The 12,312-nt window shown below is 39.0% G+C and overlaps 1 protein-coding gene across 1 annotated transcript in view; it reads left to right on the forward strand.

Moving 5' to 3' along the window:
* Nucleotides 1-12,312, forward strand: part of NAA16 (N-alpha-acetyltransferase 16, NatA auxiliary subunit) — a 73,442-nt gene that overhangs the window by 1,974 nt on the left and 59,156 nt on the right. The window contains exon 2 of the mRNA XM_075708922.1: nt 10,731-10,815. Within this exon, the coding sequence (XP_075565037.1) occupies nt 10,731-10,815 (85 nt within the window). The remainder of the gene's footprint in view (nt 1-10,730; nt 10,816-12,312) is intronic.

Genomic DNA, 12,312 nt, shown 5'->3' on the forward strand with positions numbered 1-12,312 from the left:
TCTAGCTAGCTTTGAATTTTTCGTGGTGCAGACTTTCTGGAATACTAATGTCTACATAGTACAAATTGAACCCTTCTGTTCCTTGACATGTTTCAAAGTATTTTAGTGTAGTAGTATAGCTTGTAGTGCTAAAGGCTCCTTACTTGAAGCAGCTTTTGCCTACTTTGGCACTGTCAGAATACTTGATTACTAGGGATGCTATGGGCATTTTACACATTGGGGGGGAGAGGGAGGGGGGTATGTGGGAGGCTGTATAAGACGACCTTACAAGTATGTAGTGATTTAATCACTTGGAACAGACGAAAGGAAACTGTGCTCATACATTAAGACTAAGTATTTTTATAAACACCCTGCAGAGAATTGGCAGTTATGGAGTGGGAAACTCATTTAGAGATCATGAGAATTACCTAGGAGTTGGTGGCTTGGTGTGTGTATGTAACATGCGAGACGGGTTAGCAACAATCTGAACAAGATGCCTACATGATGGCAAACCAAGCTTACAGAGCTGCCCAAGCTAGTGTGGCCTCATGGAGTTCAGTGTAAACTGTGAAGTCTGCTGAAGAAGCTGAGTAAATAGTGTTTAAGCCACGTCAATTTGTGTGCCTGCATGCTTGGCAGTGCTTGAACAAGCTGACTTAAAACTAGCTGTGATGTGATTAGGGAACTAATAGCAATTGTGGCATAGGTAATATTCTAGTTTCTCAGTACCACTGTAAGGTAGTGCCTAGGGCTCATTTCTTTCCCTGTCCTGACTTCCGGGTCTGTTTTGTTTCTTAAGCCTTAGTTCCACTCTTCTACAGGGGCTTTTTCTTAGACTAGTGCTCTTCCCCTGGAAGCTCTGATGGTGCTTACAGATGTGATGTTGCTTGGGAGGGAGGGGCTGAGCAACTTCAAGCTCTTTTTCACTTCTCAGTCTCACAGAAGGCACGGAGGAAGTGTTTGAAAGATTCCTGGCTCCCCCTTTACGGAAAGAGAAAAAGGCATCCATAAAGAAGAATTAATACAGGAATGCTGGTGTGTTTCTTGCCACTTGAAATCAGTCTTCAGCTCGTGTGACTTTAAGTGAATGGGGCAGATGCAATCTAAAATAAACATGTACACATGGTGACTTAAGAGTGCTTCTTGTTAACATTGAAGTTTAGTAATGTGCATTTGGTGTTTACTTCTAGTGAGCTTAGGCAGATCTTTGATTTTGTGTATTTACAACAGAGTTGTAATCTTGCCTTCAGAGTATGTTTCAGTTCAAGCAGCTTTGATTTTTTTTTCCCCCTCCCCCTTCCACCTGAGAACCCAGATTATAAACTATGTCTCATCTTAAAATTAGTTTTAAGCTTTGGCTTTATAGAATCAAATCAGCTCTGTCTGGACAGGTCATAGTAGTAGTCTTTGAGTGCTTTAGAGGAAAGCCATGGGGTTGTTATACTTGCATGGCTTACTTGCCAAATTGTTTTTGCTTTTAAGAAATGCTTAGTGTCTGGTAATAACTATTGGTGTCTGCCCAGTATCACACAGTGTAAGGTGTTGTCTGCTGTTTGTGTCATGCCCAATGTAATTGTGGATAGTGTCATGCCTGTAAATAATTAATCCTTTGATTTCTTAGTTATTCCACATATTGTTGTTGCATAAAACAAGGTTTGCAGCTTTAACTGCAAATGTATTTCCCTTGAGAAAGGGCTAGCCTGTGAATGTTTCATCCTGTTACGAGGGACCTAAGTCCTAGTACACCTTTGGATACAAGGCATTACTCTTACTGAGACCCGTTTAGGCATTTATACTTGTTTGACTTCAAGTAATTAAACACAAAAAGTCGGCAAGTATATCCCTTTGTAGCAGTGACTTGTTGGTACTTAGTTCATTCAGGCATGTATCTTCCACTTTTTTGGGTGAGGCAATCTTAGTAATTACCTAATGTGTCTTATCTGTGAGGAGCTGTTCGGCTTCTGTGTAGTGTCCTTTTTGTTCCCTGACTTCTGCAATAATCTTAAGGGATTTCTTCTTTTACCAAAGATAAATATGCAAGTGTTTGTAGAAGCTAATTGAATTAGTTCTTATTCATAAAATTCTGAAAGTTTTTTCATTTTATTTAATGAAATAATAATGGATTATAAGCATGCAAGTAGTCAGTCTCCTAGTAATGATGTGGGGGAGTTACCAAACTATTAAACTCAATAATTGGGAAGGCTTGATGCTGTGCTAATTAATGCTTCCCAAATGAGGTGAATAACATAGCTGAGGTAGCCATTGTAATCCACTACTGGAGTAGAGGGTGTCTGAAGTCTCAGTTAAAGATCCCTTCCTTTAAAGATAGGAGTATGGAGCTGTCAGTAAAAATCTTCTGGTGTAACTAATAGGACTGATTTGTGCTGTGGTTGTTACTTGTGCTGCTAAGGAGGGGCAGCATAGGAAAAGTGTAGGCTGTTTCCTTGACACTGACTTTCAAAAGAGGTGGTGAGGATGCCTGGCCAGCTGCAGACTACTGAAATGACAGAATTGTGGAGGACAGACAGTAGACTAAATGGTAAGAGTCAGTAAGACTTTCATAAGGGAAAAATCATGCTTCACATTTGTCAGTGATTGGAGGGAGTCTGATTTGGAGAAGACTTTGTCCCAAATAAATATTCCTGTTTTAGTTTTTCAAAAGGAGTTTGTAAATGTCATCATGAAAGGCTCATAAAGCAGGCTTCCATGGAATGGTGCTGGCTGTTTATTCAATCTGGATTTTTTTTTTAAGGAAAGTTCCTGTATGAATAAGTGATAACTACTCAGAGTTAAGTCCTATTGTGTTTTGTGCTGGAACTTTTTCTTAATTGCCTATGGTTATATTGAACAGAACAACCAATGAATAGCAAGAAAAGTAAAGTTGTACTAAACTACTCATGGCACAAGAAGTGAAGGTCACCTGAAGAACATGCAGAAGTGCTTCATGCTTCTGGAGTAAGCTGAGTCATAGCAAGTAAAATTGTAGATGAATGTTAGACCTGGAAATCCTAATTTATTGTAGACCTAGTATAGGCTGTGAACTGCATTGCCCCTAAGATCTTTAAGGATTTTGAGGTTCTATTAAAACAATTTCCTTGTACAGGAGTTGAAAGCTGGTGAATCCTGGGAAAAGAAAAATGCTGTTATGCCACTGCTTGGGTACACTGCAAGTCTACATTTGCAGTGCTGTGTGCGTTGCTGTTTCCCCTGGTCCTGCCCCTGAACCTCCTCAGAAGGATACAAGTATGAAATGACCTTCTTGAAGGAGAAAGAACTTAATAGAAGATTCTGAAATTATGAACCATCTGGAGAAGTTAAGAACAGACTTGCCTATTTTCAAGCTATCACACCTAGTTTTCATTTTGGTAGAAATGGTGGCTGCAAAGTATCAGGTTCCAAACAAAAAGTTCTTAACAAAAAGGTAGTTATACTGTGGAACCCTTTGCTGTGAGATGTAGTAGGTACAAAAAGTTTTATGCACTTTGGGGGGGTCGGGGGGGAAGCCCTTCACTTTTGTGTGCGTGTGAAGTTACACCCTTTGGCTCAGAGGATTGGTGAGGCACAAATAACTGGAGGCCGAGAACATCCTGGTGAGAAATGTAGTAATGCTTGTCTTATTCATAAACCTCTCCCTATGCATCTAACACTTGTATCTTACCTCTGGTGGCCTGTACCAGCTGGGTCTGATCTCTCTGGCCTGTTCTGCTATGATTCATGTAACTTCTTTGAATTGCTTTGAAATCTTCTATGGAACGTTGAGATGTAGTTAGTGTTTAAGGCTTGCATTGGTAATTGCCTTGGACTTGCTTTAAGATGCCTAAATAAAAACATAACTTTTTTTTAAAGCCTGAGATTTATATGTGTTTCAGGTGTCACAAAACAGTGCTGATGTTGATAGTTTCATTTGCTTAACTGCTCACAGATGCAGTTCCACTAGCTTGTGGAGCACCTGCTCAGTCTGAGTTCTTGCTAGGCAAATTGCAGTTTCATCCCAGGAGATGTGGCAGATTGGTCTCTTCAGTACTTCTACACAAAGTGCAGATTAAAAACTAGTTGAAAATGTATGATGGGGCTATGATTTACCTAATTTCTAGTGTTGCTGTTGCAGTTTCTGCTTTAGAGGCATACACATGTTCATAAACGGTAGAGAACTCCACTAACTCAAATAGTGAGGAAGTTACAGATGCTAAGTACTTGTAAGCAAGAGCTCTTTCTGCTGTGTGTTCTCTTGTTTCTGCCCCTTTGAAGCAAAGGGTATTCTAGGGATTCAAGTTGTACTGAGTGTGTGTGCAGAGCGCGGAATTAGGCTAGGTTTTAATTCAAGGCAAGCTTTTTGATAACAACCTTCCCCCTTTAAAAGAGGCATAGTTTACAGGTCTGTTAAAGATGTCTATGACAACAAATGTTGAAACAACATTCTTTCATCGCACATGTTCTTTCTGATACAATAAATATTAAACAATAAACACAGTATCAGTTTTATTCTGTCAGTAATACAGAATACAAACATCAGTGATTAGAACTGTTACTGTACAGTATGCAGGGGGAAATATGTTTTGTGAATTCTGTAGATTTGAAGTTAAATAACTGCTAAAAGCTGGTTAAAGGAAAAAAATGTTGTTGTATACAGAGAATCATAATAGTGAAAGCTTAGATATTACTGTGACATCAGTACTTTGATAAAAAAGTTACCACTATATATGATGCTGGCCACTTGTCCTATTTTGCACCACCATCTGTGGTCTGACTCAGTGCTGTTCTGCATTGCCAAGTCCCCAGGTCTGAGGAAGAACTATGTGGCCTGTCCATTTTGACAACTGAAGCAAGCAAGGTTGGAGCTAGGTTGTCTTCATTTTTTTTTTTTTTTTTTAATTTCAGCTGATGAGGCTAACCATGCCTACCAGCAGAGAGTAGGTAATTTTTATATGCATATATAAAACACCAGTAGGCCTTGGGGGGAAGGGGTAGAAGAACATGTTGGTACTCTGAAAGAGTTGTCCTGGGACTAGGAATTTAAGATGCTGTGAGGGTGGGAAAGCAGTAATGAGCTTTTTCCTTGGCCTCTATGATCTGAAGCCCATTTCAGCTGATACTTTTTTCCATTTTCTCAAACATCAGTACTGAAATAATTGTGGAGAGAGGGTTGCTGTTTGGGGAACCTTATGCAGAAGTCCCTGGTCTGCCTGTGAAATTTAATAGCATCATGATGCTTTCTTTTCCTGTATCAGTATTGCAAAGCATCCAAATATTTCATGATACAAGGAGCATTTCTAACACACATGCTGAACTCTTTTGGAACTTAATTGTGGATCATTCAAACAAGATGGTGACAGACCTTGTTATAAAACTGGTGAATGATTTAGTAATTATTATTTGTTAGCATAGGAACAGTATATACAGAGTGCTGCCTAAAAATCTGACTACAGTACTTAGATAACTTAATTTCATCAACTGCTGTGAAAAACATAGACTGTCTGTTAGATGCAGATGACATTGTTTTATAGATGTGCAATAAAACAAGGAAGGCTTTTTAAAAGGTCCAAGTGTTAAATGTCAATTAAGAAGAATACTGAGAGCATGCTGATGTTCCTGTATTGATTGTGCCTGGTTTTGGTTAAAAATGTGTATTAATATGAACAGACCCTAAATACTTGCCAGATAGCTCCCAGGAAAAGTTGCTCATCAGAACTGCAGTGATAACTTTGAGGGTTTTTATTACTGAACTTGATCACCATTGTGGCTTGGACAGATTTCCAGCACAACTGACTTCCAGCCTTCTTTCCGTAAGGCTTGATGTGTAAGCCTTGTTCTTTTCTCTAGGCTCTGATGTTCCACATTTAGCTCCTTGGTTCCTTCCTTACGCAGCCCCCCCATCACTATTACACAGCAGACACACAGTTTAAAACACTGAAGGTGTAAGCATTGAGAACATAAGATTAAAGTTTTGTTTAAATGAATCCTAGGTGTTGCCAAAAGCCCCAGAGTTTTGCACCAAAATCTTGGCAACAAGAGAGAAGACACCACTTGGCAAGAATGTTGAAACTGTCTAGTGCTGAGAGGTCCACAAAGCAGGATTTTATGGAACTACAGTAGCAGGGAAGACTAATAAACAAATGATGTTCTTCTAATAAAGCTTGAAGCTGTCTTCATTCAGCTACTTAGAAATTGTTAAATCAGTTGAAATGCTTATTTTCTTATTGGTGGTTCTCATGGTCCAGCATGTTTCTGGCAAGGCAGCCTGTTGATGTGCAGACCTGTATTAACAGAACATGGGCTGCACAGGTCAAATCTGAGAGTAGTGTTAAATTGCTGGCAGTGTTTTGGATTTAGTGTTTGACAAGTTCTTGTCCAGAGACAGCAAAACCAACTTCCAAATTGCAGTATTGTTGTTAAAGAAAATTGCACATAGAATGCTTTGGGTTGGAAGGGACCTTTAACGGTCATGTACTCCAACCCCCCTGCAATAAGCAGGGGCATCTTCAACTAGATCAGGTTGCTCAGAGCCCTGACCAACCTGACCTTGAATGTTTCTAGGGTTGGGGCATCTACCACCTCTCTGGGCAACCATTTCCAGGGTTTCACCATGTTGTAAAAAAATTTCTTCCTTATCTAGTCTAAATCTGTCCTCTTTTAATTTAAAACTGTTACCCCTTGTCCTGTTGCAACAGGCCCTGCTAAAAAGTCTGTCCCCATCTTTCTTACAGGCCCCATTTACAGATGCTCATCATGAGACTGGTCAGTGTGTCTCGTTTGGATTGAACTTCTTTGCTGCAGCTCTGTTGCAGTCACAGTCCGTCTTAAACAACTTAAAACTATTAAAACGTTTAAGTTGGTCAAGGAAGCCTGGTTGCTATGCTTAACACTGTTTGGTTTGATGTGATACCTGTCCTTATTCTTCAAATGTGATACTACATTTTATTCAGCCTTCACGTGAAAATGGTTTATGAACTAATATGTCACTTCAGTGCATTCAGAGGCACTAGGGACAGGGAGTAAGGAAGGGAATTTGTTGCTGCAATTGCAGTCTCTCTTTGAGCAACCAGTTGAGATTTTTTTTTTAGATGGCTTCTCAGAAGTGAGTGTTAATGTCTGAGGGCCATAGCGAGATGTTCTTCAGACATAAAATTGCTGATCTGTATATTAAATTGTCTTCAGTATGTGAAAAACGTAGCTGTTGTCTCAATACAAGACTTTTTCTTAAGTGGCAAATGCTTTGTGTAGGGAGGCGTAGTGTGTAAAAGTATCCCTTTACTAGCCTGATGTTGCAAGTAGTTAAGTATAATTTACATGTATGTGGCATATGTGATTGAGTGGTGATACATGAAGTCCTGTGGTAATGTTAGTGAGCCATTGAGATCCCTGATTCTGTTGATAATTTACTAGTGGAAGGGGGTTTTGTCTCTTTACAAAATAAGCTAGAATTTGTGAATGGTAGTTCCTTAAGTATTACAGCGCTTTGCTGCTGCTACAGGATTAAAGTCTCCTCTTCCTCTTCATTGTTGTATCCTTGTCAGTGGTATTTTTTACCTTTACAGTTATAGTTAGTTCCTAGATGCTGTGCCTATTTAACCTCTGTGTAGAGGCACTTGATTCTTACCTGAAAGTGCATAAAATGATGTCTAGCTTAACTGTATGGCAAAGTCTACAAGTAGTTTATATCTTTTGATTTAGTGTTGAAAAAGGGAATAAACCAGGATGAGATGTTTGCCAGCAGAGGTAACATCCTTCCAGGAACATCTGGTAACAGAAGTTCTGGATAACATTTTGGCCTTGCCAAAAATCTCCCTTTGAGGTTTCAAATGTGTAAGCATTCGTGATTTGGCTTTAGTTCTAGCAGGAAATTATTGCCATAAAAGGGTGTTGGGGAGCCTCACATTAAGCACAATACATAAGGCTGTTTAAAAAAAAAAAAAAACCAAACCACAAACCAAAAAAACCCAAACCAACCAACAAAAAAAAAAAAACCCAACAGCATATTAGCTTGAGCTTTTACTGTACCAAAGACTTAATGCAATGGGACAGATACTAATGAATGCATTTCAGTTATATTTGTCCTGTTTAGTACAAAACTTGAGAATACATATGGAGACATCAGGTTTCTCAACGATGAAATTCCCATCTGTGCTCAAAATGAGATGGTATCATATGGCATCAAACTCTGGTTTTCTGTAAACAAGATACAGGTGGAGCATGGTGTGCTCATTCACAGTTTTTTGACAGACAGAAGTTTAAAAGCACTCTATTCGTGAAGTTTGGATGCTTTTAAAGCCCCAGGCTTGTCCATGTAACTGAATCTGTAAGCCTTTCACTATATCTGTATATATTTGTATTGCTGAGCAAAGTCCTTTCTCTTATATTGATGTACATTTGAGCCAATGTATTGGTATAAATATATAACTTACTTACAAATGCATGTATGTGTATATATGTATTTGGAGGGAGTGGGGCTGGGAAGTCACCTTTTGACTAACCAGCAAGGCTTGTCCCATAAGCAGTGGAATTGTTGCATTTTGTACTGACTCATTAAGTTTCTGTAGTCAGCCCCTCTTTAGTCTAGTAAAGAGCAGCTGGGCAAGAAATGCTGTGGTTTGTGTCTGGTTTTAAGCTAACCTGTTTATTGACAAGTACAAGTATACTGCTTGTCTATCAGCAAGCCACCCAACTGTGAATGTTGAACTTGTGCTTCTCTCTGTGGAGAGCATTAACTTCTCTCTTCCATCCATCTGTTGGCATTTGGAAAATGTGATCTTGTTTGTCCTCCAAAAATCTCAAATTTGTCTATAATTATCTAAGTTCAGTTCTTATTCTAGGCCTGGGACTGAACTCTATAGGATAAAAATGTCAGAGCAAGGATAATGGATTTCCTGAAATAGTTAATCTATTTTAAGTGCACACTTGACTCTAGCTTCTGTTCTATGGTTAAGCATTGCTGTATATTTGGAGTTTCACTCAACATTGCAAGAGTTGTAGAATCATAGATGAATGTACAGTGTTCTTTTACTTTTTTAGGCATACCTGAATAAATTTAAAAAGCATACTTAGAACACTGTTGGTATTTTCTTAGGATTCTTTAAAAATGATCCTAAGCATCTTGTGTTAAGGCGGGGGGGGGGGGGGGGGGGGGAAATGAATGGGAGAATTTGACCTTCCCCTGCAGGGGAGCCCAAGTTTTGCTGCAACTTGGTTATTTCAGATGAAGATGTGGAAACTAGTTCTCAGTTTAAAATTCTCAAAGCTTTTTTGTTGCTGTCGTTTAAATGTTAATTGCCATAGTATAACTATTTGCCTCTGATGGGAACTCCCTGGCCATCCTGCCAGAAGTCAGTCAGGCAGAGCAACCTGATCCAATATCAAGGTTAGCTCTCCTTTGTTTTGAGGGGTGATTTAGGTGACCTCTGAAGGTTCTTGTTGACTTAAATTATTCTATGATTTAGTCTCCAGTTAATCATGGTTAACTGCAAGTGTCTTGAGTTCCAGGCAACAAAGACTTAAAAACTGTCTGTAATTAAACCCTTTCCCACAGACTGGAGGAGGACCCTTGTTTTGGCACCTTAGCCAATTACCCAAAAGTCAGCACAGGCGTGTTTCTCTTTTGCTTGTACCCTGGGAAGCAATGTGATTATGTATTATGACTGCAAAGGAGTTACTACACTCTGCATTAATTTAACATAGGTTTTACCTCTGTCCTGGAAGATTGATGGAGTGGGAGTGATCTATGAGAGACAGTTAAAGTACTCAAGTACATAACTGAAATGACATCCTTTCTCCTGAGAACAGCCATCTAAATTACAGCAGGACAATACACCTTATTAACTGAAAATGGTGCCAAGTTAAGCCTGGTTTGTTTCTTTTCTTCAAGTTAAGAAGCTTAAATGACCTTAAATCATTTTCATGCTTACTGATACAAGCATGCCTTTGACTTAAGTAAACTTGTTTCAAAGTGATCAACTCTAGTGATCGGCAATTGATTTAAATTACTAAGACCTTGATGACTTATTTACATCAGGTAATATCTTTCAAAAAAAGAAAAGGGACCCAGGTTCACATGTGTGGTTTTTTTTCCTTGTGTTCCCACAGCTGAACTGCATTGTTTGCCAGTTTACCTAGTGATTAGGTCAATGGTACCCTAAATAAATGTAAAAGTAGCCCTTACCTAATTTCTAGCTGGAATAGTACAGCTATTTGTTTTTTTTAATACCCAGGTAAATTCTCCCTCCCTGGATACCTTTTTTTTTTTGAGGCTACAATAGTTCTATCCTCCTTCATGGTTTCTCTCTTCCTCCCAAGAGTCTACATCGGCAACAAGGAAAGTCTTCTGTCTGAGATTTCGTACTCTGGGAGGTCACTAAGCCAGGGATGTGGGATGTTGAAAGGAGTGTCCAGACTCTTTGAGACTTAATGCTTCTCAGAAGTTCTGTTGAGTCAAGATTTCTAACTTGGCTCTCTATTTTAAGAATTTTTGAATCAAAGTAGACATTCCTACTTGCCTTTTCTATTTCTGTTGAAAAGGAATTACTAACTTTTTATAAAAAGGAGACCATGAGGTGGAGCATTGGCTGCATGTAAATGAAGGCAGATACTGTTCTGAATGCTAAAAAAAGGCAATGTAATATGAAGTCATATTCAACTAGAGCTTGTTAGTGATCTGATTACCATACCTTACTGAAAGAACTACTGCATTTGTAATATTATGTTAAGGTACTCTGTTTTTAAATGCATTTCAGTGATTGTAATTACACCTTTTTTTTCAGAAATGTTATGAACAAAAACAGTACAAAAATGGACTCAAGTTCTGCAAGATGATCCTCTCTAACCCGAAATTTGCTGAACATGGAGGTAACTACAGACTCAGACTTTTTTCTTTTTCCCTCCTGTCATGAGCTTAAATGTATAATCAGTCTCTTCCATACTATTGGGGAAGAAAGGAGCCTGTTGCTGAGTATGATTCTGTCCTTATGACTGAGTAATTACTCTGGATTTTCAGTCTTTGTGCATTAAGACCAAGCTTCCACCCTAGCTCAGTCAAACACTCCTGTGCAGTGGGGTGATGAAGATCAAAATACATGGTGGAAGCACACTTCAGTGAAGCTTCCAAGTAAGTTGCCTTTCTAGGTTTCTGGGTCAGAATGCTAGTGTGGGCTTTTATTACATTCCTATTTAATAGCAAGCCCAGCCTTTTTTTGAATACTACATGAAGGTATTCTGCCAATGAATTAAAAATCATGCTTTTTTGTCAAGTTTGTATTCTTAAATTTTCTGTACTGCATACCAAATTGCTTCTTACAAGGAATAAAGTTAAGTGGAATACTGTTGCTGCTAAGACTTGAAGCTAGACAGAATCTGGAGATCCTGTTCAGATAAACACTGCAGGAAACAGGACAGCAAAATGTTGCTTTTATTTATGTCTGTCAGAACTTAATCCTCAATAAGATACTCTAGTCTTACTGTATTACAGGGTTGCTGTTGCATGGTTCAGCCAATCTTTCCTTCTGATACAGTGAATTTTTGTTGTTTGTCTGCTGTTGAAGCAGCCTGACACTGAGTGTGCACGTACTGTGTCAGTAAAATTATTTTCCTATTTGACACTGTCGAATCTTGCAAAAATGTTCGACTAATCCCTTTCATGCTTCCATCAGTGTCTGCTGTTTCTTTGTTGCCTTCATTACCTCTCTAGAGATAAAAGTACGGTTTTCTTGTTGCTTCAAAGCTAGAGTGGCTTGTCCAGCTCTGACCTGATGCATTTGTCTCTACTAGCACTTGTGTTTTTATAACATCTCAGTATACATCTCTGTCTTTTCTGCTCTTGCTGCCTCTTAAACTTTTCCAGGACAACTACAGTCCACATACTACTTGGGCTCTGAGCCACTAATAGCTTTGAAGCTTGGGAGCAAAGCCTGGAACGAACAGCTGAAGCAGATCTAAACCAATGAAATGATCTGATGGGAAGCTGCACTGTTGTCACACTTAGCTTCAGAGACAAGGAATTTGAAAAATTTAGTGAGAAGGTGGCAAACAGATGGATTGCTGTGGCTGGACAGTTATCTCCCTGGTGTGGGAAGGTAGGAGTAGCTTGCCCTCCTTCCCACAGTGGGGATATTCTTTTTCTAGCTTCCTGATATTATTGGGAAGGTATCATTCTAGCTTTCTCTGTTCTTAGTGTGGATGTAGGACAAGTTAAAAACAAAACAAAAGCCTTGGCTTATTTTGAGTCATCATTCACTTTAGGTGTACTTTTGCAGAAAACGGTGTTAAACAGGTCTATCAATGAAACTTCAAACTGCTGTTATAGCTGACCTTGAGATGATGGGCTGTTGCCATTAATACTGGGGCAAA

This window comes from Pelecanus crispus, chromosome 1, assembly GCF_030463565.1.
Source record: "Pelecanus crispus isolate bPelCri1 chromosome 1, bPelCri1.pri, whole genome shotgun sequence".
NCBI lineage: Eukaryota > Metazoa > Chordata > Aves > Pelecaniformes > Pelecanidae > Pelecanus > Pelecanus crispus.